The sequence below is a fragment of the Pseudorca crassidens genome, chromosome 5 (genome assembly GCF_039906515.1).
Source record: "Pseudorca crassidens isolate mPseCra1 chromosome 5, mPseCra1.hap1, whole genome shotgun sequence".
Classification (NCBI taxonomy): Eukaryota; Metazoa; Chordata; class Mammalia; order Artiodactyla; family Delphinidae; genus Pseudorca; species Pseudorca crassidens.
This window is the reverse complement of record NC_090300.1, coordinates 81,758,233-81,784,548: the sequence shown is the minus strand read 5'-3', so window position 1 is coordinate 81,784,548 and position 26,316 is coordinate 81,758,233. Positions and strand designations below refer to the sequence as shown.

At 38.9% G+C, this 26,316-nt stretch overlaps 3 protein-coding genes and 1 long non-coding RNA gene across 5 annotated transcripts in view; 2 read left to right on the top strand and 2 right to left on the bottom strand.

Annotated features, from left to right (window-relative positions):
• The window catches only part of FAM162A (family with sequence similarity 162 member A), a 33,177-nt gene extending 25,019 nt beyond the window's left edge, over positions 1-8,158 (top strand). Inside the window, exons 3-5 of the mRNA XM_067738713.1 lie at positions 1,927-2,035; positions 5,105-5,213; positions 7,939-8,158. Coding sequence (XP_067594814.1) covers positions 1,927-2,035; positions 5,105-5,213; positions 7,939-8,031 — 311 coding nt within the window. The 3' untranslated portion in view covers positions 8,032-8,158. The remainder of the gene's footprint in view (positions 1-1,926; positions 2,036-5,104; positions 5,214-7,938) is intronic.
• A 119-nt stretch (positions 8,159-8,277) lies between these two features.
• On the bottom strand, positions 8,278-12,619 carry WDR5B (WD repeat domain 5B). 2 transcript variants are annotated; one of them, XM_067738711.1, is made up of 2 exons: positions 12,507-12,619; positions 8,278-12,039 (listed from the first exon to the last, which is right to left on the bottom strand). In XM_067738711.1, the coding sequence occupies exon 2, from the start codon at positions 11,963-11,965 to the stop codon at positions 10,976-10,978; it is 990 nt and encodes a 329-aa protein (XP_067594812.1). In that variant the 5' UTR covers positions 11,966-12,039; positions 12,507-12,619; the 3' UTR covers positions 8,278-10,975. The 2 variants fall into 2 exon arrangements, with proteins under 2 accessions (XP_067594812.1, XP_067594813.1); XM_067738712.1 differs by having other exon boundaries at positions 12,473-12,601.
• LOC137225138 (uncharacterized) lies at positions 12,385-21,571 on the top strand. Its single transcript, XR_010943703.1, has 2 exons — positions 12,385-12,808; positions 20,508-21,571. It is a non-coding gene; the product is annotated as an uncharacterized lncRNA (long non-coding RNA).
• KPNA1 (karyopherin subunit alpha 1) overlaps positions 16,889-26,316 on the bottom strand; it is a 75,404-nt gene continuing 65,976 nt past the window's right edge. Inside the window, exons 13-14 of the mRNA XM_067738706.1 lie at positions 23,512-23,690; positions 16,889-22,067 (exon numbers count right to left, since the gene is read on the bottom strand). Coding sequence (XP_067594807.1) covers positions 21,880-22,067; positions 23,512-23,690 — 367 coding nt within the window. The 3' untranslated portion in view covers positions 16,889-21,879. The remainder of the gene's footprint in view (positions 22,068-23,511; positions 23,691-26,316) is intronic.

Genomic DNA, 26,316 nt, shown 5'->3' with positions numbered 1-26,316 from the left:
GGCTAGGCAGGTATTGGTGAGTGGAAAAGAATTATTCTCAAAGAATATTTATCAAGAGCTTCAGAATGTTTATACCCTTTGACTTGGTATTTCACTTCTGGAAATCTATCCTAAGGAATAATCCCTATATGTGGAAAAAGCTTTGAATGTAAAGATGTTCCTATTTATATATATATATATATGGAAAATGAGAAATTAGTCTAAATGTTAAGTAATCTGGGAATGATTAATTATATATGTTAGATCTACTTGATGAGGTTTTGCAGCTGTTGGAAATAGGGCTTATAAATACTGCATACTGGCATGGAGAGTGTTTGTCATCATGTTAATGAACAAAGCAGGATACAAAATTTTATATTGTGCGTAAGCACAAGCATGGTACATATAGAAATTACATATATATACATATGTATGGGGATAAGACTTAGGAAACACACCAAAATAAAAATATAGTGATCATGCTATGACAGGAGAATTAGGGGTGGTTTTTAAATTTTTCTTTTTTCACATCTATACTTTCTGAATTGTCTTTAATGAGTATATAGTACATAAAATGGAAAAAAATTTTAAAAAACTCTAGAGAAAGTTGTGCCAAGCACTGGAATGGTTAAAAGATAAAATCACAGCAGTTCTATTTCTGTACTTCTAAACCTCTTTTCTTGACTTTGGTTCTTTATGGATGTTTTTCCAAGTGACCTTCCTGTTCCTTTTGCTGTTGCCTTCTGGTTAAGTGAAAGGTGCAGCTTAAGCAAAGGTGATGTGTATGTAGTCAAGGAGATGGTCTGTCTGCAAGAGAGATGTAGGCATTATATGGAAGTTGGATGAGATTATCTCCAAGGTCCTTTCTAACCCTGACATTCTGTGATTCCCTAGCTTTTTCTGCTCCTTGCCTTCAGTGACTTCCCCTTCCTTTGAAAGGCTCTCTTATAGTCTATGGTTCTACCTTTCTTGTTCATTTTCATCTTTGGCTGCTCTGTTTTCCTCTGCTGCCTCTTTCCCGTCTCCTTTCTGGGTCATGCCCCAAGGCTCAGCCCCTGGTCTTCTGTGTTTCTCTGTCATCCTCACTGGTTCTCCCTTTGCACTAGTGGTTATCTCCACTCCCAACTTATTAATGAAACCTACTCAGATGGCATGAATTTAGAGTCAGTAGATCTAAAATGGCATTCATGCTTTTTCCTCTCCTGACTGGTTCTTTTCACAATCTCCTTATTTTGGTTAACAATACTGTTACTGTCTTACTCATCCAAGTTTTAGGTTCTTCATGAATCCTTCTTTGTCTTCATCTCCAAATTCTTTCAGTCATCATCATATTGACTTTGTTGTCTCTCTTCCTGCTGTTATAACTCTAGTTCTGACTATATCACCTCACCCTTGTATTGTACTACCTTGTATTATAATCTTCTGTTTGGACTTGTTGCCCACTCTGTCCTATCCTTTTGCTTTCCATCCATTATGCAGATTAAATTTTCTAGAATGTTAACTTCTTCCTTGCTTCAAAGTGTACAGTAGTTCTTGAATCAGGTCTAAAAAGCTTAGCCTGCCATTCAAGTTCTTTTATAATCTGATTTTACCTACAAACTTTTTTTTTAATTCTACTGAAGTCAAACAGGCTCCTCACTGTTCTTTTTTTAGTTCATCCTTCTCACCTTTATAACTTTGTTCATGGTGTTCTTTCAGCTTTCAATGGCTATGGCTTATATTAGGAAATAATGCTTTTATTTTACTTCAGTCCTCACAGAATTTTTGAATCTCATTTAAGAAATGAGCAACCTAAGAAATTCCATCCAAACAAAGCTCTAATTAGCTTGAGATTTCTCAATGATTCTGTTTAGCAAATAGCTAAAAAGCACAAATAGCATTTTAATGTTGCTAAATTTGAGAGTCAGTCTCATATAAGTAAGATATCTTCTCTTGTTTTCCTCATAGACACTTACAGCCACAGAGTGCCATTGCATAAGCCTACGGATTGGGAGAAGAAGATCCTAATATGGTCAGGTCGCTTCAAAAAGGAAGATGAAATCCCAGAGACTGTCTCGTGAGTGCTGAATTTAGGGTTGTAAGCAGCTTTTATTTTTCAGTAGTCTATTTTAAAGGAAAAGCAGTTCCTCTGAGTCTGACTACTTAAAACCTTTCAACCAAATTTTAAAACAGTTTCCACTTCTCTAAATGTTTCCTCTTTGGCAAGTACCTGGAATAATAACAGTGCTGGAAAATCTATGTGTTATCATTGATACCTTATGTAGTGCCTAGTGAAGAGCTGTTAGATACTCTGAAGTCAGCTGATTTGATATCCTCTCCTAGCTACAGAAAGTGACTAAATTAGTTTTTCTTTCTTACATTTCATTGTTAGTGTATAGAAATGCAACAGCTTTCTGCATAGTAATTTTGTATCCTGCAACTTTACTGAGTTCACTGATGAGCTCTAGTAGTTTTCTGGTGGCATCTTTAGGATTTTCTATGTATAGTTATCATGTCATCTGCAAACAATGACAGTTTTACTTCTTCCTTTCCAATTTGGATTCCTCTTATTTCTTTTTCTTCTCTCATTGCTTTGGCTAGGACTTCTAAAAATATGTTGAATAAAAGTGGCAAGAGTAGGCATTCTTATCTTGTTCCTGATCTTAGATCTTTTCAGCTTTTCACTGTTGAGTATGATGTTAGCTGTGGGTTTTTCATATATTGCCTTTATTATTTTAAGGTATGTTCCCTTTATGCCCAGTTTCTGGAGAGTTTTTATCATAAACTGATATTAAATTTTTTAAATTAATTAATTTATTTATTTTTGGCTGCGTTGGGTCTTCGTTGCTGTGTGCGGGCTTTCTCTAGTTGTGGTGAGCAGGGGCTACTCTTCATTGCGGTGCACGGGTTTCTCATTGCAGTGGCTTCTCTTGTTGCAGAGCACAGGCTCTAGGCACATGGGCTTCAGTAGTTGTGGTATGCGGGCTCAGTAGTTGTGGCTCGTGGGCTCTAGAGTGCAGGCTCAGTAGTTGTGGCACATAGGCTTAGTTGCTCCGTGGCATGTGGGATCTTCCTGGACCAGGGCTCGAACCCATGTCCCCTGCATTGGCAGGTGGATTCTTAACCACTGTGCCACCAGGGAAGTCCCGCTACTTTCATTTGTCTTTCTGTCTGCTGTTCTGTTTGGGTGATCTCCATTATTCTATCTTCCAGATCACTTATTCGTTCTTCTGCATTATTTAGTTTGCTCTTTATTGACTTTAGCCTGGTTTCACCTCAGCAGTTGAGTTGTCTAATTTTGATTGGCTCCTCTTTATAGTTTCTAAGTCCTTGTTACAGTGATCTGCATTTCTAGTGACTGCCTTTCTTAATTCCTCCAGCATTTTTATTACCTCACTTTTGAACTCGGGTTGTTAGACTGGAGAGGTCTGTTTCTTCAGTCTAGAGAAACAAACCAACTTGTTTGTTCTTTCAGGAGATTTCTCTTAATCTTTTAATTGGGAGTGGTTCCTATGTTTTTTCATTTTACTTATATTTCTCTGACTCTATGAATTTAAGGGAAACAGTTATCTACTGTGGTCTTGAAGGGCTATTTTTATGTGGGAATGACCCTGTGTAGCCTGTGTGAGCCCAGTATTTTTGGTGTGAGGGCTGTTTTTGGTATGGATGTCTGCCACATCTTTCCTCGATGTGTGTTGGCTGTTATCTCCTTCATAGTGGTGTGATTTGTGTTGTGGTAAGCAGAGTCTGCACTGGATCTTGTGTTGAGTGGGGCCTTCTCTTTGCTCTGTTGTTGTCACAGCCCTGTCATGGGCAGGTCTGTTCCCCAGTTGTTGGAAGAGAAGCCCTCAGGTCCGGTTCTAAGCTATGATGTGAGGTAGGCAGGAGTGGAGTGCTCCGGCTGGGAAAGGAGCTGCTGTGTATTCCCCCCCAGGAGCTGACTACCCAGACATGTGCTCTGTGACGTCGCCTGCCACCCACTGTGCAGGCTCACAAGTACACTGTTGTTGGCGTGGCCCTCAGCCCTGCCTCTGCAGTGGAGACACTGGTATTGGCTCTGATTTCAGCCCCACTTCTGTGTGTGTGCACCCACGAAGCCTGTTGCTCCTGGCACAGGACCCGTCTCAGCTACAGGAGAGCCAGTAATCAGCTCAGATTATCCCCAGGCGCTGCCACAGGCATAAATTCGCCGAAGTTGCACACCCGCAGGGAATCGCCTCAGATTTCAGCCCTACCTCTGTATGCGGGCAACCACCCAGCACTTGCACACTCCCAGAACTCATAGCGGCTAAGCCACACCCACTGTGAGCTCACCAAGAATGAGGCTGCTGTGGCAAGTCCCTGCCCCTACCTTAGCGTGCTGACAGTGGGGCTCTGGTGATGGGCATGGGCTGTGTCCTCCACACACTTCCAGTTGCAGCCTGGACTACACCTGAGGCCCTTCGGGCTGCCTCCGCACAGTCAAACTGAGTCTTCTCCTCGGGTTTGTCTGCTGAAGCCCAAGTTTCAGCCCTGAGCTGCTGCACACACACCAAAAGGCGCACGTCTTGGGCTGGGAAGTGCAGCAAGATGGCCAGGGCCACCTGTGCTGGTCTCTCTCTGTCCTGCCGACTGTATGCTGGCTGCTTCACTCTCCTCTGAGGCCTACTGTCTGTCCCCAGTGGACCTACCAGTCAGCTAAGGGGCCTCCCAGTGTGAGGGACCTTTTCCGCTTTCACGGCTCCCTCCCAAGGGTGCAGGTCCTGTCCCAATTCCCTTTTTTTTTCTTTTCTTTTGTCCTACCCAGTTATTTGGTGATCTTTCTTGCAGCTTTAGTTGTATGAGATCTTCTGCAAGTGTTCGGTGGGTATTCTGTGAGAATTATTCCAAATGTAGATGTATTTTTGATGTCTTTATGGGAGGATGTGAGTTCTATAATACCTCCTTCTATCTTCATCTACACCCCGTTATTGTGTTTCATATACAAAGTGAATTGTGAAAATGCTCCATCCTCCCCAAAGTCCTGTATGATCTCTAGGCCCCATCTCCTTTTTTATATGTATAGGCACTACTCTACTCCTGATTTGTGAGACACAGATTTATATCCTTCTGACAACTTCAGAAAGGGAAATTTTAACTTTCTCTCACGATCCCATTGTATTACTAGGTTTGAGATGCTCGATGCTGCAAAGAACAAGGTCCGGGTGAAGATCAGCTATGTAATGATTGCCTTGACAGTGGCAGGATGCATCTGGATGGTTATTGAGGGCAAGAAGGTGAGAGTGGACTTGCCGTCTATCTTTGTGTATTTTCCACAAAAAAACCTAGAGGAAGTCAGGGGTTGACCCTTGTATTTATTCTCTGTGATGAGGAGGCTACTTCCTACATGAGAAATGATAAGAAACAAAATAAAACATAGTAGGAACAAACCTGAGATATGATGCCTGGAGATAAATAGCAAATCCTAACTTTGGCAAGGTGAAGGACTAAATTAGTTTTGGTTAAGTAAAAAAAAGTGTTTAGTTATCACAGATGTCATAAGTAATGTAAAACAAGTAATATGACACTGGCATACTTACTAATAACTCCTTGCATGTCTGTAAAGCACTCTCATTTTTTTATTGATCCTCACTCTGCTCTTGGTGAGTGTTCTTATCACTGTTCTTTACCTGATGTTCAAACTGGGCCATATATCTAAGCTCCTAAGTGGTACATAGGAATTCAGGTCCAGAAATCCAGTCATTATTAACATCTATGTTACTGTCTTCCAAGTACCTTGCGGTTATCTTATTTAAACCTCACAACAACACTGCAAGATAGATAATTTGATTAGGACCTCATTTATAGATGAGGAAACATAGCTTAGAAACCTTTAGTAACTTACCCAAGTTCACACACATCTCCCTAATGGCTGAGCCACAGTTTGAACCTAGACCTGTCTAATTGAGGTGATGGTAAAAGTGCTCCCAGTTATTGATTGCTCATTATGTAACAGGTATTGTTAAACTTATTTAATGACCACAATAATTCTAAGAACCTAAGAGGTAGGTTCTCTTATTATCCATGTTTTGTAAAAGAGGAACCTGAAACTTAAAGATGTTAAATAATTTTCCCAATGTCACATAGCTAATAAGTGGCAAGACAAAAAAGTGGAGCCAAGTTTGCCAGTTACCAAACTGCATATATACTGTCTTGTGATTAAAATAGTTATTTTTATATGCAGCAGTACTGGCCAAGGCGTTACTTTAACACCATGTCTAATTCTATATATCACAGCTTCCATGTGGAAAGAGATGTCTCATATCTGTTGTCAGATATTTAAAGGGTTCTTCTGCAAACCCAGTGGTAACTGACATCCTTATCCCCAGTGAGTCCAGAGTAAAAGAAATGAACTTCTGGCTCTCTTTAGAGTCTTGGAATAGAAGATACTGACCATTTAGGCTGATGTTATGGGAGCACGAAGGGCAAGTGTGGAGGCCTGGGTGAATTTCTCTTGACTACTCTGTTCCTGCCCCACTTCAGTATTTTTTCTGTCTCCCTCTTTGACTTTTCATGCTTAGCTCTCAGACTGAACCTGCAGAAGCATGTAGACAGGACATAGGGCTTTCTAGAATTCTGAGAAATCTGCATTGCTTTTGTCTACTTGATTATACTAGCTGAGTTTATTTATTTTTTAATAAATTTATTTATTTGTTTTTGGCTGCATTGGGTCTTCGTTGCTGTGCACGGGCTTTCTCTAGTTGTGGCGAGTGGGGCCTACTCTTCATGTGGTGTGTGGGCTTCTCACTGCGGTGGCTTCTCTTGTTGTGGAGCATGGGCTCTAGGTGTACGGGCTTCAGTAGTTGTGGCTCGTGGGCTCTAGAGCACAGACTCAGTAGTTGTGGCACATGGGCTTAGTTGCTCCGTGGCATGTGGGATCTTCCCGGACCAGGGCTCAAACCCATATCCCCTGCATTGGCAGGCGGATTCTTAACCACTGTGCCACCAGGGAAGTCCTACTAGCTGAGTTTAAATACTCCATAAACAAATCACTTCTGAGGTCTTTCCTAGCCTCATCCAAGGGTATACGCTGTATAGTTTAAAGAGTTCCTCTCCTGTTCTATACTATAAAATTTTATTATTTCTCTTTTATGGAACTATCCGTTTCTAAAAAGTTGGTAAATGCTACTGGAATGAAGAACTTTTGAACTTAATGTGATTTAGAAGACAGAAATTAGCCATTGTGTTTTGTCCTCTCCATCAACTTACCAGTCCGATTCTCCTCCCCTCCCCATACTTAATTCTTTACATGTGAAATCACACAGATAGAAGAAAATACCACCTTATAGGGTGCTGTCTTCACTCATTTGGTATAAAAAATTTGAGACTGGTCTGTTTATGTAAGCTTCAAAGAGATGTAACAAGTCACAGGGAGGGAAATAAGGGAAGAGGATGGTTGTTTCTTCTCCACTCCTGTTTGCTCTCAAAGGATGGAAAAGCAGGGTAGACAATGCTGGGAGTCATCAGTGGTAGTATTTGGTGAAGTCTGGGATTCCCAAAGCTGAATGTTTTTGGTACAAGAGGAGTAAGGAACTAGAAGGGTGTGAAAATATACAAATGAGTTGGGGAAGGAGAAATGGTAGCAACAAAGAAAAGTGAGAGGAGGGAAAAAAGGGACAGAAATGGAAACAAGAAGGTATTTAATACTAAAAAGAGGAAAAGAGAAAGACAAGGGAATACATTATAAAGGGAGAAGAGAGGCTGGAAGATTTGAAGAAAGGAGGCCAGAAAGGAGGAGAAGGTAGAGGTGTGGCATTTCTCTCTGGTGCTTGAATGGGTGAGCTGCTGTTCTAGGAAGGCTCAGAGGAGGCAGAAGGCGCGTGAAGGGGCTGCTGTGCCCGGAGCACAAGCAGCCAACCCTTCCATGCCTGTACTTCCTGTGTCAGCCTGCTGGCGTCAGTGCAGTGACATCCTCCCCAGACCAGCATAAATAATCACTTGTTCAAATTGGTTTCACTTTAGGGTGCCAAAAGACACGAGTCTTTAACAAGCCTGAACCTAGAAAAGAAAGCTCGTCTGAGAGAAGAAGCTGCTGTGAAGGCCAAAACAGAGTAGCAGAGATATCCATGTTGGCTGGATTTTGAAAATCTAGAAACAATGTTGCAGTAACAGGCCTTATTAAAATGAATGTATGAGTTCCCTAATTCTGCTCTAGAGCTACAAATAAATTTTCTTAAAGAAATGACTTGTCTATATTTTACGGCTTTGATCCAGGTTAAATGCAGCCTCAGCTTTTTTGAGAAAATGAAAGAATGAAAAGTGAGACAACTTACTTGAACTTTAATATTAACTCTTCTTCAGAGAGTCAGGTCCCGTACCTTACTTTAATTCCCATTACCAAAGTGACATCTCCCCAGAAGCCAAATGGTTTCTAGTTCTGCATTTCTCTCTCTTCAGTGTCCTCATTTCTGAAGAGATAAGGAGGGCCAGCTGAGTACACTGCCCAGGTGCACGTTGGAGAGCTAACTTCCCCAAATACCCTGGTGTTTCTCGAGAGCCCTGGGAAGCAGCCAGACCACACTATGCCTTTGTCAGGTGTGCTGGAAGACAGAGGCTTTTAGGAGAACAGTCTTTGAAAAAGTCCCGGCAAGGTGATGATGGAGGTCTGGCCACAAGTTTCTGAGGATTTTGAAATCCCAGCACTATGGAGTCGCTTGGGGCCAGCACAGTCACCTCTTTTGCTCCATGGCTTACAATTCCCAACCGGTCCTTTTTCTTCTGCCTTTACACTAAATTTCTCAGTTATGAATATCTATCAAATGCATTTTCTTATTAGTGCTGAAAAATAAGCATTTGCATCTGGTATGTATCTTACTTACAGTTCGACGAGGGTGCCAGGTTGTCTCACATTTAGGTATGGATGCTGGTTTCTATTTAAGTATTTCACTTATTCTCATGTGCTTCAATAGTATTAACGGATGGCAGGTCCGCATAAACATCCCAACCTGCTGGTTCTCTTCAGAGGGTTATAGCAGATTAAAAAGTAATATATGCAGCTGTTTGGGAATTTGGTTTAATAAAATACTCAGTAAAATGTAATGCACCACTCTACCTACAGCTTCATAATCTATCTGATGATGTTAATTGTGTCTGTCTATATACTTTACAGTACTTCAACCTTAGCTTCATTTTAGATATCAAGCTCTTTGATTTTTATCACTTGCAAATTTATCATCAAAAAGCATTGCTTTGTGTACATTTTAGCAGATTAGTTTTTCTTGATTATTTTGGAACACTTATGTTACGTCTTATCTAAATACGGGTTTTAAATATGGGTAAAATCTAATGTACTTCTTTTTAAAAGTGTATCATCTTTCTTCGTAGAACAATACCATTTTTAACTTCTAAAGAAGCATTTTAAAGTGTTGTATCTTGGAGATATATTGTAATAAAATGTATGATTAAGTCAAAGCTCAAAAATGCTACCATGCAGCAAGAACTTATATAATCATTTCTCATTTTGTGTCAACTCTCCTATTCAATAACTTATAGTGGCTACCTCTTTTTGGGTTACATACAAATTTCATGACCAGTATTTAGGACCTGCCCCTATCTAATCCCACTTCTCCCAGTACCCTCACTTATTAACTTCTTAGCTGTCACTCACCTACTAGTAACTCTAGTATCTTATATTGCTTACAACTTGTCAAGCGATATTTCATGAGCACTATTAAAAGCAACAAGGTCAAAACTGTCTTTTGTATTCTATAATACATACTTTCAATTAAGTGATCATTGTACTATGTTTTGCTTAATTCCTAGATTATTTTTTCATGTTTATCATGTCTCTATAGGTAAAATGGGCAGAAAACATTTTCCACTTCATATTTCCTGTAAGCCCTATTTGAATAAAGTTAACATGTGAGGCTATGGTTAGGTACTTTTAATCAACAAAAATAATAGTATAGGGAATTGACTCCAAAAACTTATTGAAAGCAGGCAAGGAATGAAGTTGTGATGGTGGTATAATTCATTGTCATTCATCAAACATTACTTGAGTCTCTCCTATATACAAAAAGTGAGAATACAAAGATAAATAAAACATACTTGACTCTGCAGAGCTCACAGTTTACCAGACACATGGCCCATGAAACCATTACAACACAAATTGGTAAATGATATATTTTGAATTTTATAACAGAAGCTATAGCAAGAAGCAAGAAAACCGAATTCAGCTGTCAGCTGTGGCTAGAGGCAGGCAGCCAGTGATGGTTACACAAAGTGGTGATTTTCTGAACTGAGTCTGTAGCATGGGTAGGGTTAGGTCAGACCTAATGAAAGAGAGCAGCCTCATTCAGACATTGAGCTTGCCCTGAGAATCAGGAGAGGGCAGTCTGACGAGGTAGTGAGAGGTCCTTCAGTAAAATGCCTTTATAATTTTGTTCTGGTTTATTTTTAATTTTTATTTTGATAAAAACTTAAAACTTTTAAATCCTCAGAACAAACACAACCATTGCTTATTTTTCCCAATTTACAAACTTGATTCCATGGACCATTTCACGTCCCATCGTGTAGGCTATCACTTAAAGTGTATGAGTGGCATCTGACATAAATCTCCAATCCACCACCATCCTAGGCTTATTCTCTTAATTCACCTGATCACCCAAACCAAATACCTTGGAGTTATTCCAGACTCCCTTGCTCCCCTCATTTAATCAGTCATCCTGTCTTGTGAGCCTTACTTCTAAATTTTTGTCAAATACAGTGATCCTCTAGAATAGTCACTGAGAGGAACAGAATGAGAATCTGCTCAAGGACAGACACGAGAGATTAATAACAGACCTTAAGATTAAAGTCAGAAGCCCTGGGATCTAGACTTGCTTTTCCAACTGTGTTGCTTTGCAAATTGAGGTTATAGGTCTTAAAATCTTGTAATTCAAGGCAATGTTTTTTAAAAAATACAAAACCATGCCAAAATTGAGAGGAAACCATCTTTTAAAATACCTAACCTTTTTTTTTTTTTGGCCAATCTGACTCTACTACTTGATTTCTAAAGGGTTTAGTAATTACTCATCCACAATTTAACTGTTTTGTCATTTCCTAATGCTGCTGATGCAATGATGTTTTCTGTAGGATGACAAGCTGCTGAGATTACGACATCTGTATGGCCTTGTAATTTCTGTACAATCTCTTTAGTCTGAAGGTTCCAAATATAAACCAGGTTATCCTCTGAACCAGACACAATCCACTTTCCACCAGTAACTGAAAAACTGGCAAATATGCAGTATTTCTCGTTCTTGTGACCAGTATATGTCTTCAGGCATCTGCCTCTGCTATAATCCCATAGTTTAAGGGTATTGTCCAAAGTTGCAATGAGAATATATTTACCATTTGGAGAAAATTTTACAAAAGAGACAGGAGGGTTATCATCATCAACAAGTGTTTTTAAACACTGACCTGATGCAGCATCCCAGATTCGACAGACACCATCATAGCTACCTGACACTATCAAGGACCCGCTACAATTAAAGTGAACAGCAGAAACTGGGTCAGAATGACCAGACAAAGTCTTAAGGCACTTTCCTGTTTTCTCCTCCCATATTTTCATGCTCTCATCAAAAGATCCTGAAATGATGAGGTTAGATGGTGGATTGAAATTACAGCAAAAAACATAATCACTGTGCCCCGTAAGCGTTTTCAAACATTTTCCAGATCTCACATCCCAAATCTTTAGAGTTTTATCATCTGAGGCAGAAACAAGACGACCGGAATCTGATGACCAGGCAACATCTGATATTTCCAGATTGTGTCCTTTAAGTGTTTTCTCATTTTTTCCATCATAGGCTCCCCAAATTATAATTACTTTATCAGCAGAAGAACTTGCCAGCCATTCTCCATTAGGACTAAACTTAACTGATGATACTGCTTCCGTATGTCCCACCAGAGTAAATTTCAGAGCATAGTTTGGTTTTTCAGACACACGCTTGCTCAGATTGGCTGATGAGAGAGCCGACTCTGCTTTGGCACCTCCTGACTCCTTTGTAGTCATGACTCTGAAGCTCCAAGTCTGTAGGCTGGCTAGATGTTCCGGTCCTGAACCAGGCAGCCAGTATTTTGGCCCTTCTGTCCAGTAAAATGAAGATAAAAAACATCGGACTCAAAAGACAAAAAATCAACAAACTAAAAAACGGTCTTTTAGTGACAATAATTTCTGGATCGTTTTTAAACTGCAATATACACTGATACAGCAGCACGGCTTGGACCGCTTCAGTTTTTCCTCGCTTCTTCCTCTGTAAACAAATACTTGAGAAATACTATTAAAAGGGTCCTGTGCGCTGTCGGCAAGTAAGGTATTACTGCTGGGTATTCTGCGAATGTATAAAGCGGTCCAAAGCTGCACGCGGAGGGGTGGGGCGAGGGGGGTGGGGCGAGGGGGGGTGGGAATCTACAGAAAGTATTTCTCACCGCTCCTCCCCCCAGCTCTGAAATGTTTGCGACTACTGAGCACCCCTACCCGCCAGACTTCAGGTACTCTACTTGAGCATGAATGAATCACCGCTTTAAACAGATTTCAGAAGCTAAGCGAAAACCTGCGTGGGCTCGGTTCCCTGAGGTCCAGGCCTGTGGCTCACTCTCCACACCGCTCCGTAGCGAACTAACGCGAGGGCAGCACAGCCGGGCGCATGCGCAGAGGGTGCCCTTCCACCACCACTTCCGAACCGAGGTGACTTGTGGGGGAAGCCCGCTTGCGCTTGCGCAAAAGAAAGCCCTGAGGTTTTCTTCCGGCATTCTGCACCCTCGCCGTCCACGCGCGCCCAGTGAGCTGCGTTCTTGGGCGAGAGGGAAAGTGAACAAGGCTTCTTCCAGATCTCACTGGCTAGCGTAGGAAGCAGTATTTCGAAGAACATTCATTACTTTTTGGAAACCGTGTGACGAGAACGGACTGAATTTTGCGATGCCGGTAGCTGCAGGGTTAAGCCCGCATTTGGATGTAAGGCACTCAGACCGCGCGTTTCTTAGCAGACGGGTGCCCACCCAGCGCCGATGACTGCGTAAGCTCCGGCTGCACAGGTGGCTTTCATTCTGTTCTCCACCTGCTGTGGTGTAGAGCCTGGTGGGGGGTACGAAAGGCTGCAAGTAGGCGAGGGGGACGTAGCTAAATTTACGCCCAGATTGTAAGACTTCTGATTTAAAAAGTGTTCCCTGAACGTTTCGGGAAGGATAAAGAATATGTGTTAGGGGCCTTTAAAGGCCAGTGCCCACCAGGTAGCCCGACATGGTAGTGCCGGGGGAAATGAGAAGACGTTTGCCTTAGCACTTCCTTATGGTTTAAATTTTCCAAAGACAAAGAAAGTTCAGATCTGCATAGGTGTTTGGAACGGAAAAGGTGGAATGGGTTAAGAAATGTGTAAGGTTACTCGTAACTAGGCTTTAGCCAGCCCTCCCTACTTTTAAGAAATGATTAGTGGCTGTGAAGTACGTGAAGGATAGATGCTTTTCAGGTGTAAATTACTCTTTAAACAAGAATAAGTTTACCAAAAATGGAAGCCTGACTATTTTCTCCAATCCTGTATAGTCTGTCCCTTGGTATCTACAGGGAATTGGTTCCACGACACCCTCCCCCCCGCCCCGCCACACATCATACCAAAATCCACTGGACGCTCAAGTCTTTTGTATAAAATGCTGGAGTATTTTCATATAACCTACTCACATCCTTCCCTATACTTTAAATCATCTCTAGATTACTTAAAATACTTAATACAAATGCTATGTACATAGTTGTCAGGATGAAGCAAATTCAAGTTTTGCTTTTTGGAACTTTCAGGATTTGGGGGGGAAGATTTTTGATCTGTGGTTGGTTGAATGTGAGGATGTGTAACCCACATATAGGGAGAGTCGATCGTAATTGCTCAATAAAGAGTGCCCAAGAGAGGCTGTTAGTGTTGTTTGAAAGGTTTTCCTGGTAGCCAGTTGAAGTGAAGAGGCAAATGTGTCTCATGATGTTTTCTGTCAGTCACCAATTAAAGCATTTGGAAATAAAGGGTCTCCTGTCCTATACATACTGGGGATAATTTAAAGTCTTGCTTTCATAAGGCACAACAGCATAATTAGATCACCTAGAATAAACTAGTAAAAACATCATTACTTAAAGACTGTACTACTCTAGTTTGGAATGTAGACAGGAATTGACTTAGCTAGTGCAAATTAACAGTGTAAACACAATGTGGTGCTGAGAATGGGAAGAGCATCTTTAAAATGGTTTGAAGCATCCATTTTTATACATTATCTTAATCTGATTAAACTCCACCTCCTCCCTCTCCTTTCCTCCTCCCATTTGCCAGGGTTAGAGTGATTTTTACTGGGAAGCTTAGAAACACTCTAAATAACTCATTAAAAAATAAATTTAAAAGCACTTCACAGAACATAGGCTTTGTTTCAAAGAATATAAGTAAATCTGTATTTTTGCAACAGAGTAAAGAAAGGCAATTAGACAAGGTAAACACATGGTCTGAGGGCTAGGATGGGTGTTGGTACTGGAGTATATTTAGCCCACTAGAAATACCACAAGCATGAGGGAGAGAGGGGGCACACAATTAAGAATGTGTTGACAGGAATATCCAGAAATGATTTTGTGTCAGATTTTCCCAAAATTTGAGTGAGAGATTTCAGTATTAAAATTCATTTCTTGGTATCTGCAGTGTTTTTATGAATAGCATCAGGAAGTCGTGTAAAGAAAAAGCTATGAACATAACTAGTTAAGTCTTTATTCATTAGTCATGTTCTAATACTAACATGTAGTCCTAATATTGTAGTCCGTATGGATTAGGACAAAGAATTAGTTTACTTCCTTGGGAGGAGGGGAGCATCAGCAACTGTGGAGTGTGTAGGAATAGGGAATACTGATACAAGTAAATCCAAAGTGGCTGAAACCATAACTAGAGATTTGCATTTGGGGCTCTCAAGCAAAATTCCTTACTCGGTCCCGTTTTTAATCATTTCTATTTTTGCTACTTTTAATCTTCACCAGATAGGGGATTTGGAAGTTTCTCTCCCATTAAAGTTTCTTTAAATTTCCCATAGAAGTTTTCGAACTGAAAGTCTCATCTGTGGTTGAAAGGTTTATTCTCCTTGCCACCCAGTAAAGTTGCAATTCTAAGTAGAAATATTGCCACAAATGGGTCATTTTTTTTTAATTCTAAAAAAATTGGGGGTGGGGGGGTGGGTATGTGTGTCAGACCTTAAACACGGCCTGGGAGTGATTCCTATACTGAGGAACAACTTGACTGACGTCCTTCGTAGCAACTGATTACCAAATCCAGACCTCAAAAATCAAGCATAATAGAACTCTATACATACCCAGTTGCCTAAGACCACTAGCAATTTAAATATACAAGCATCTCTTTGGGCTAAATATGGGGTGGCCATGCAACTTATCTAAACTGAGACTTCTTTAAAGTGAAACGGGGCACTAAAATAATTAACAGGTGTTGATTTAAAAACTGGGACTGCCCCCAGCAAATCAGACCAGTAAGTGTGGACTTCCCAAGAGGGCTCTCCTCATTATCAGAAGTTAATCTTGGAAGATTCTACACTCTTTGTATGCTAATTTGCACTCCAGCCTTCGCAGATCTCTCCCCACCACTGTGGTCTTCTGGGTTTCTATTTTCTCCTTACCCATAAATAATGCTGGGGCCAAGTGTTTTAGATAGGGCAGTGATCCATATTGTGGGCACCCGCTGGGCTCCTTTGGCTTCCTCAGGTTAAGTGGGTATAGATAAAGGAATTTAGAGAGTAATTTCATTCTTTGGAAAAACATTCAAGATCACAGAAATGACCATTATTGATTTTTAAATTAGAAAAATACTTTTTTTAAAAAAAAAGGTCATGAAGAACCTAGGGGTTAAGACGGGAATAAAGACACAGACCTACTATAGAATGGACTTGAGGATATGGGGAGGGGGAAGGGTAAGCTGAGACGAAGTGAGAGAGTGGCATGGACATATACACTACCAAACATAAAATAGACAGCTAGTGGGAAGCAGCCGCATAGCACAGGGAGATCAGCTCCGTGTTTTGTGACCACCTAGAGCGGTGGGATAGGGAGGGTGGGAGGGAGGGAGATGCAAGAGGGAAGAGATATGGGAACATATGTATATGTATAACTGATTCACTTTGTTATAAAGCAGAAACTAACACACCATTGCAAGGCAATTATACTCCAATAAAGATGTTTTAAAAAAATACTTTTTTTCAAAATGGCAAATGAAATAGGGGCAACAGTCATCTAAGCTAGCTTTAATAAACTTGTAAACCCTACAATTGTGTACTATGGATGATAGTGTAGTCTGCAGGAACTAAGACTGTTTTAAGATTTTTTGTTTTCAGAAAAAATACCTGGTCAGTGGAATGTCAAAAATGGTAGAGAAGCAATCACAGAATGAATAAATACATCTTTCTGTTTCTACTGATTTGTCACTTAAATTGGAAGAATGTATAAAGAAAGTATTCTCATGCAGCAATACATATAATGTGTAAAAATGAAAAACATTTAATAGCCTAATAAGGCAACCACCACTTCCACATTGGTTGGATATAATTGGCAAAAAAATGTTTTCTTCTTAGAGTATGCCAGAAGAGACTGATGAGCTATTTCTGGTGTATATATAAACATGGTATTGATTATATATTAGTTACCCTGTAAAATATACCCATTAACTTTTCTCAGAAGGCATAGGGTTTTTTGGGGGGTTTTTTTTGTTTGTTTTAATATAACAAACCTGTGTTATGACAGCGTTTGCTTTTGTAAACTTCAGGTCAAATTATGTCTCCTGAAAGGGAACTACATATAAAACACTTAAATTTTGAGACACTAAAGAGTTGCTAATCCTTGTTTCAAACAGCAGCATAAAGGAATTCCTTTGAGCTTTCTTTGGTACCCAAGTACCCTTTACTAATATCACATAGATGCACATTCCTTCAGTCATTTAATATTTATTGAATGTCTACTGTGTGCAAGGCACTCATCCATGGCCTGACCAACCACATTCAAGTACAAAGAATCATTAGAACCATTCCAAATCAAAGTGTAAGAACACTTTGAAAAAGGACATAGAGTGGTCAAAATGACGAGGTAAGCAGAACATACTCAACAACATACATTAAAAGGTCATTTTTTTAAACTTTGGACACTCCTGTGTTGACACTCCTTTAGGAAGCTGTGTTAAATTCACATCCATGGATGGCACTGCTTTCTATGGCAGCGTTCTTTGTTCCAAAGCCTTTCCCTCTCTGTCAGTATTTCCTACATTTGAGTTTGTTGAATGGAAACATGTTTCTGAGTTTAGCCATTATGCTTCTAAACTCAAAATCAATCATTTATATATTATTTTTAACTTGTCAGGTCATACAGAATTTTAGCACCACAGAAGGGGAAAGATGTTTGGACTGAGAGGGTCTACACTCCAGATTATGTAACCTAAAAGCAATTCATACCTGATTTAGTCATTTCAAGGGGACTGATAAGGAAGAACGAGAAAGAATGGCCCAACAAAACAAGAGTTGGCCCCGCTATGGTTGCTGTGTCTTGTTCTGGGAATTCTTGGCACAGAACACCTCACTGTGACTGCTGCTTTCTTCAAGACACACAACCTGCCGGGCTTTTCCCCACCTTTAGACAGTGTCCAAGGGCTGTGACCTTGAGGCAAAGTAAATTCTAAGTGTTGATTTTGTCACTATAACATAATGACAATTATCCACCTCAAAGAGCAGTTGAAGGATTAAATGAGAAAAAGTGAAAGCCCTTACTTAGCCAGGCACCTGGAACACAACAATGGTTCAAATAACGACTAGTTGCCTTTATGTGACCTGTAGGAAAACAGACTGGGACTTCCTTGTCTACCCCTAGCTGAAAACAGAATGGAACTTCATCTACCCTTAATCCTTTCTTATTACCCCAAAACTTCCAGATGAATTTTATGTCCAGTAGCAATCTGATATTTTTAGAATCAGCATATAATTTATTTTACTTTATCACATTCTTCTGATGCTCTGGTACCCACTGTTACTACCTATCCTTTTCTGACAATAAAGCATGTTACAGAATATTCTCCAAGTTAGAGCAGACTTACTGTACTAGTAGTACTACATCTGCCTTCAATTACTTCAGCTTCTTAAAGATATATACGTAACTTTAACTTTTGATGATAGAAAAAGATAGCCAAGAATATTTCCCAGCGGGGTAGATATATATTTACTCTGCTCACCTCACAACAGAAGAAAATGGTTCTGTTAACTTCAGATGGCAAAAAATTCAGATTTGAGACTTCCATATATATGTATACCTGTCTCTGCAAATGAGCAAATTTTGGAATGTAGGAGGTAGAACATAGTAAATAAATATGAAAAGCAAATAATACCTCTTTCTAAAAGTGGATCCCTTTTCTTTAGTGAAAATCACCCTTAGACATCACAATTTCTAATATATGTAAAAAGCCCCAAGCCCTTAAACAGCTATAATGACTTGCCTATTGATATAAAAATGTTCACAAAATTCATTAGCGAGAAAGAAAAATTCTTCAACCTGAGGAAAACTCTTTCATAATGCAACCCCAAATTGGGGTATTAAATAACTGAAATATTTATTTAGCACTAGAGAAGTAAATTCATAGTTGCCTGTGGGTGGCCATGTACAACAAAGGATAGTTGACAAAGTTTGATTAATAAAATATACTACATATTTTTCCTTATGCAAAGTCAGCAACAATCTGGAATAATTCAGATTTATTATGGGATAACTGTTAAAGTTTATATCTGTAACAATAACGATGAAAAATGACCCAGATCCCATTCAGCTTTATCTGGCAGATGGAAGGAACAATCCTAGGGCAATAGAATTTTCGAAAACAGTACAGCTGATATAAGTTAAGTTTAAAAGGGTTCTAATTACTTAGTGACAACATGAATTAAAAGTGTTCCATGGAGAACTCTGTCTCCTAATTCTCACCATTCTTCGTATCTATCATCTTTACCTTTTTTGGTGTCTCTCAATCTGGCCGTTATCTACCTCCTGGTCCTTCAGATACAAAGTGCCTTTACATCCCAAATGTTATCAATGCTTTTTTTCCCACTAAAGTTCTCATTTCAAAGAATACACTTTTAAAGTTTGGAGGAGGAAGAAAAGGAAAGGAAAGTAAAATCAAGCCACTTCCCACCCCCACCCCATCAGTATATTAAACTACAGAAGAGTTTTCCTGTGTTGAAATTAGCATGCTTTTTTTGTAATAAGTAACATCTTAGTGATAAGATTATACAATAAAGTAAATTGATACAATCTGCCAGGTAGAGAACTAAAAATAGGACTTAACAGCTACCTCCTAAATGTCATCCTATTACCAAAAAGGCTGCTTTATCAGTTACAACAATTATGCTGGGATTTAACTTTTTATCAATTCCAACTTTTATATTAAAAAAAATTCATTGCAAAAAATTAGCTCGTTATCTCATGGCTCATGAACTTCTAGGACAGGAGCAAGATAAATTCCTCTTGTTTTAGACAGAAAATAGACCACATTAGTTAAATGGACTTTCTTTGTTTTAATTCATTCATTGAGACACCTGCAATTGCTAGCAAAAATTCCCAATGTATGCTCTTCTTGCTAACTTGGGGAAATAATTTTGTTTTATATTTTTTCCATTCAAATTGGTTTATCAAAATGAGCTGAAATTTTTAAAATTATCCAATAGAAGGTACATGATTTAAAACATCCTAGAGAAATGTGTTACCAGTAATTTACAATTTAAAAAAACTCAGCCACGAAAAAGTCAAAGCTAAAAACAAGATTTTTACTATGAATCAGTGTTTATATTACCCTTCTGAAAGAAGTTATATTTTAATGTGATGTAAAGGCAACATTGAAAGTTTTTCTTTAAATTAACCACCTAATTTGTCCCTAAAATTACAAAGAATCGAAGTCTTTTACAGGTCAAGTGCAGTAAACTAAAATGTTCTTTCAGCACAAAGCAGCACTAGAAAAAGTAACAGTTATAGATGGGAGTTGACTAGTTTTGCGTGGCTGCTCCATCAATAACAGACAGACATCAGACGGTATCCATCCAGAGCACAGACACAGTTACAGACTAGATGCAAAAAATGCATCACACGCTTGGCTGATAAATGTCCTCTGTTTTTGTATCTTTCTACTTTGAATGAAGTGGATTTTTTAAAGTTTAAATCAGATCACGTAAGTTGGCTGCTTAAATAACATGATGAGGTATGAAAGCTCTGAATGTCCCTAAAGTTCAGCAGGATTTACCAGAGACATAACAGCTTGCCAGGGGAACTTCCAAATAGTTATGCTTTGGGGTTATAATGAATTCTAGAAGAGGACAAAATTAAAGAGGTTTAATAAAAGGATATTCTCTGAAAAAGTGAGCAACTTTTCCTTCAGAATTCATTTTGAACAGCACATCAACAAAAAATCTTCTCTGATAATATATCCCAACATTGAGTCAAGATGGCCAACTAGCACCAAGAAGTCGTATTGAACTCAGTTGCAGTTCTCTTGGCAATTAAGCTTATTTTTTCATTCCAGTCTGAGCACAAATGTGGATCACTGAAGACAGTACTGGAAGCGCCATTTGCAGGTAGAGATTGCAGTCATCATTAAATGAGCCAGAAGGTAGAACTGTTTTTATTTTATGGAGGGGACTTGACTGGGTAGTACTATTAGGAGATGAAATGAAATGATTAGGGAACAATGAGGTTATAAGAAAAAGATCACTGCCCTTATTTGGGTTAAACAGGTCATGTCCAGAAGATGGTTATTTAAGATAAAGATGTTACTTATGTGCAGCATGAATACATTAGAATCCAGCTGCACCCAACTAAGGGAAAAAAAAAGAATTCCCTAAGTAACCTTTAAAAGCATGTGTTACTTGCCAGTCACAGAGGGGAAAAGCACCTAGGGTGAACTCCAATTTAATGAGGACCTTGATCAGGACCACAAAGCCTGAAACATTTGTTTTAATGCAGAAACACAGCCTCTAGTCACACTGGTTAAGTTTGGGAAAATCAGAGGGCTTTTTTTTTTCTATTTGTTTTTAACTTGTTTATTGAATTACAGGATACGGTTTCGATCACTAAGGATTCTAAGTCTTCATACCAGCAATAGAATTGAACCACTTCCAAATCCTAAGACACATAAGACCAAAGAGAAGCAGTAGCCATACAAATTAATATGTGCCCCTCTCCTTTTTGCTCTAAGGGAATCTTCAAACCAGTATCACATTTAAGAGTCAAAGTGTTAATTCTTCAGCATTCCTGACAACTAGAAAGCACATTCACTGAAGGCTGAAGGTGAGGGAGCGGATGGTTGAATATCTGTGGAGAATGGCGCCAACAGAGGAAAGAAAACCATCCAATCTCAGTAAGGATTAATGCAAATTTGGCTAGAAAAAGCCACCAGGTAATCCAAGGGTTCACTGTGGAAGAACTCATGAAAAGTACTCTGAAGTACATAACAGGTCTAAACATCTCCCTTGTTGCAAGTAGTTGTGTGAAATTCAAGATAAAGGTTTAGTCTCATCTTTTAATGTATTTTTTCCCACATTAAAGGGAATGAGGAGTCCTCTTTTTTCCCCCAGAAAAAAAAAAGAAGGGAGCCACATTATTATGTGTATATTCCCATGACTCTAATATATAAGTGCGGATCTCCACAGCCTAGGGGTTTTCCATAAGAGTGCGGGCCGTTCTGGTTACCCTTTTATTAGAAGGGTATTCCACCACAGAGAGCCAGAGGTTTTCCAGATGTGTGTAAGAGAGCAGGTGCGCAAGGCAAGCAAATGAGCGCAAACAGTATTATGGAAAACATTTGAGAAGTTAGCTCCATGAGGACTGTGGGCTCCACAAGAGGACTCGACTGGGTAGCCTGGTCTGACACGGGGACATGAAAGCAGAGTATTGCTTCAAAGCTGGAAACCTTCCATAGGTGCCTCACACTGCTGGAAGATGTACTGCTGCTGGCTAAGGTCAACCTGGGGTGCAATGCTGCTGTCTTCATCCTCGGTCCCGAAGTAATGCTCAATGAGATCAAAGGCCTTCTGGTAGATCTCTTGGTTTTCATGACTCTGTAAGAATTCAATTTTATCCAGACCTAGAATGAAGAATTAAAAAAAAAAATCTGTTGGAAATTCTAATAAAACTATATTTTGCCATGTCTCTTTCCTTGACATAAAAGGAAGATTCTCTGTATCTCATAAGCATCTTGCAGCAACATAGAAAACATTCCTGGGATTACATCTGAATAATACTATTGCAAACTGACATCTTAAACATGTGTGCAAGAAACAGCCAGTCCCCAGAAGCAGCAGTTTCCATAACAGTCACATCATCCTGTGCCCAAGGCCAGGAACAGAAGTTTTCCTATTGGACTGTGTCTGTGGCCTAATTTATTCTTTGCTCTGGTTCTATCTACCTAGGCCCTGAGCTATCCAATATCATTTCAACACATGTGTAATATCCTTAAATCAATCAGAATCAATTTCTATTGCTTAAACTAAGAAGTCTAACCAGAACAATTAGCCAACACATACTCCTCCCTTTATTAAGTTTAAGCACATCTGAGCTAGGCTTTCTTTTACCTATAGCCATAAGCAATCTAACTGCTACAGCGATACTGGAAATAAATGTTAACACTGCTCAGAAGAAAAAAATACATATTCATATATGTATCCATATTTATATATATATATATACACACACACACACACACACACATCCAAAAATTAACAAAAGTTCTCTCCTATGGCAAAAGATCTGGGTAGAGGAACATTTGTCTTTTCATACATTTCAAAATTTCTTACACTAAGCAGGAATATAGTTTTTATAATCAGGCCTTTAAAAAATGGTAAACTGTTAAAGTCATTTTGGAAAACAACTCTGCATTATCTGATAAATTTGAAGATGAATGTGCCCTATGATCCCTAATTCCAATTTTAGGAATAAACAAACCCTAGAGCAGTGGTTTTCAATCCTGGCTATGCATTAAAATCACTTAGGGAACTTAGAAGTTTTAAAGTACAGTGGTAAACCAGTGATTAAGAGTACAGTTAGAACTGAGATTGGAAGAATGAGGAAACCAAACAGCAGATAGTGACTCTACTGTTTCTAAAGAAACTCTTAGAGTTTACAGTCAAGAACACTTTAGGAACACAGGAATTGGGGGATGCAACTCAAAATCAGAACTCTAAAATCTTACAAGAGAAAAGGAGTGGAGTCGGGCATTGTCTACAGTAGATATGGATGCTCTTGAGGCTCAGATGGACTAGTAAGAATACAAAAGTACCCACAATAGCAAGCAGAGTCAGGGAATGGAAGATCCTAACAGCCCAGTGTAAAAAGGGCTCAACTTAAAAGGGTACTTGCTTCTCTTCACATCTACAATGCATCTTCTTTTCCAATTCTGCATACTAAATATTACTCATAAGAGAACAACTTTTTTGTATGAGTTTGCTAATGACAGGTGTAGACAAGCCAGAAAAGCATGGAGAAAAAGGAAAAAAATAATTTCAGGACATCTATTAAACAATCTATCTTACCATAAGCTTCTTCAATCAAAGCACAGTAAGGATTAATGCCAGTGCCATTCCTTTTGGCTTCTTGTTCTCCAAGCCTCAGGATATTTTCCAAGCCATTTAGGGCAACCTGTACAATCTTAGAGTCCATGACTGTGAGGAGATCACAGAGTGGCTTGATACAGCCCAGTTCTACGAGGTACCTAAATTAATACAAAGAACAATTTAGTCAAACAAAGCTTTTCATTTCATAAAACTTTTATGAAATTGGTAGGAGGGAAATCCTCAAATTCACTGTAGAAATAAAAGTAGGCACCCATTCAACCATACAACCTACACCTTGTCAAAAAAAAAAGCTACAAATAAATTAAAAAAAAAAAAAACAGTTCTCTGGCACCATCACCATTTTTTTCCCTCCACAATTATTAGACTCGAAGAAACTGGAATACTCTTACTTTGACTATGAGTAATTCTTCAAAATAGTATAGTTTTGATTAATTTCATTTTTGTTTCTATAGGTAACCACACCTCTGAAACAGGACACACTTGGTGCTAAAGCCAGCGCCAGCACAAGCCCAACAAGCCAATTCTACTGTGTACAAAGAACTCTTAAAACTCAAAGATAAGAAAACAGAATTTAAGAATGGGCAAAAGATCTCAACAAAGATATACTGATGGCAAAAAAGCATATGAAAAGACACAACATCATATGTCATTCAGGAACTGCAAATCAAAACAATGATGCCCCTACACATCTATTAAAATGGCTAAAATCCAAAACACTGACAATACCAAACACTGGTAAGGATGTGGAGAAACAACTCTCATTTTTTTTGCTGGTGGGAATGCAAAATATGATAACCACTTGGAAAAACAGCTTGGCAGGTTTTGGTTTTTGGTTTTTTAACAAAGCTTTCCATATGATCCAGCAATCACACTCCTAGACGTTTACCCAATTGAGATGAAAATTTATGTCCACACAAAAACCTGTACAAGAATTATTTACAGGAGCTTTATTCCTAACTGCCCAAAACTAGAAGCAACCAAAATGTCCTTCAATAGGTGACTGAATAAACTGTAGTGCATTCAGACAATGGAATATTATTCAGTGATAAAAAGAAATAAAATGAGCTATCAAGCCATGAAAAGATGTGAAGGAACCTTAAATGCATATTGCTAAGTGAAAGAAGCTAGTCTGAAAAGACTCCATACTATATGACATTCTGGAAAACAGAAAACTTTTATAAAGGCAATAGAATAGTGGTTGCCAGGGATTTGAGGGATGGAAGTAAGGGAGTAGTGATGAATAGGTGAAGCAGAGGGGATTTTTAGAGCAGTGAATAATACTACAATGGTGGAAACATTCATCAAAACCTATAATTGTACAACACAAAGAATAATCCTTAATATAAAATATGAACTTAAGCTAATAATGTATCAGTACTGGTTCATTAACTATAACAAATGTAACCACACTAAAGCAAAAGATTTTACTAGAAGAAACTTAGAAGGGAGGGAAGTATACAGGAACTCTGTATTATCTAAATTTTTCTGTAAATCTAAAAATGTTCTTTAAAAAGGCTTAATTTTTTAAAAAGTTTTATGTAATATTTAGCTTTATTATTTACAAAGGAATGAATTTAACAGTATTGTGTGTAATTTTATTTAAATATTTACTGACAATTTAGATGATATGTCCTAGGAATAGACTAGGTCAGTCATAAAGAGACTAGGTAAGGCATGAAGCCATTTCTGACCATTTCCCCTTCCTTTACACCACAGTTTTTAGTCACTAAAAACTGTTAACCATTCCTTCAACATGTTTACATAATTCTCACTGTTTTTCTTAAAAAAAACAAAACCAAGCCTCTTTAGATTATAAATGTTAGTTGCTACAAATTTGAAAAACATAGAAAAGCATAAAGAAAAATAAAAAGTACCCAGAGATAACCACCACTACAACATCCCAGCTGTGCTACATACAAGCTGGATGACTTTGGAGAAAAAAAAAAAAAAAAGCTGGATGACTTTGGACAAGTTATCTGATCTCTCTGTGCCTCAGTTTCCTGAAATGGAAAAGTCTGGGAATCAAAGACTAAGTCTGTCACTAAACCCCAGCAAAATTTTAGAGTAGTTAATTAAACAGATGACTTACATGTCTACACTTAAACTTCACTGGCCTATATAGGCAAGTCTATAGAACACCAACTGGATTTCAGAGATTTGTTCAGAATCTCCAAATTGTCTGCAAACTTGATCATGGTCTATGCTTGATATGATTTTCTCTCCCATCTAGAAAGCTTGGCTCAGTAACCTCTAATCCTTACATCGCCTTTAAAAACCTCATTTACTTTTGTAATACTGTCTGGTTGTGAAACCTTTTATTATGAAAACCAGTGTTCTGAAAATGATTCAGAATTAAAAACAAATTTTAAGTTCTAGAAAGCTTCTAGAACTTGTATATAATTAAATGAATAAATGCTGACTAAAACTTTCTTATTGAAAAACTCTACCCAAAAATGTGCTAATAAGGGCTTCCCTGGTGGTGCAGTGGTTGAGAGTCCGCCTGCCGATGCAGGGGACACGGGTTCGTGCCGCGGAGCGGCTGGGCCCGTGAGCCATGGCCACTGAGTCTGCGCGTTGGAGCCTGTACTCCGCAACGGGAGAGGCCACAACAGTGAGAGGCCCGCGTACCGCAAAAAAAAAAAAAAAAGTGCTAATAAGTAAATCCAGAGTTTTGAAGATGTGAGGTTTTATATTTGCAAAAATATGGTATTATTATTATTATGGCACAGTTCATTAAATGAGTTTTGGGTTCCCAATTCTAGC

What these genes read in the sequence shown, in the direction of transcription:
- WDR5B (XM_067738711.1), bottom strand. Translation starts at nt 11,965, where the DNA reads ATGACTACAAAGGAGTCAGGAGGTGCCAAAGCAGAGTCGGCTCTCTCA.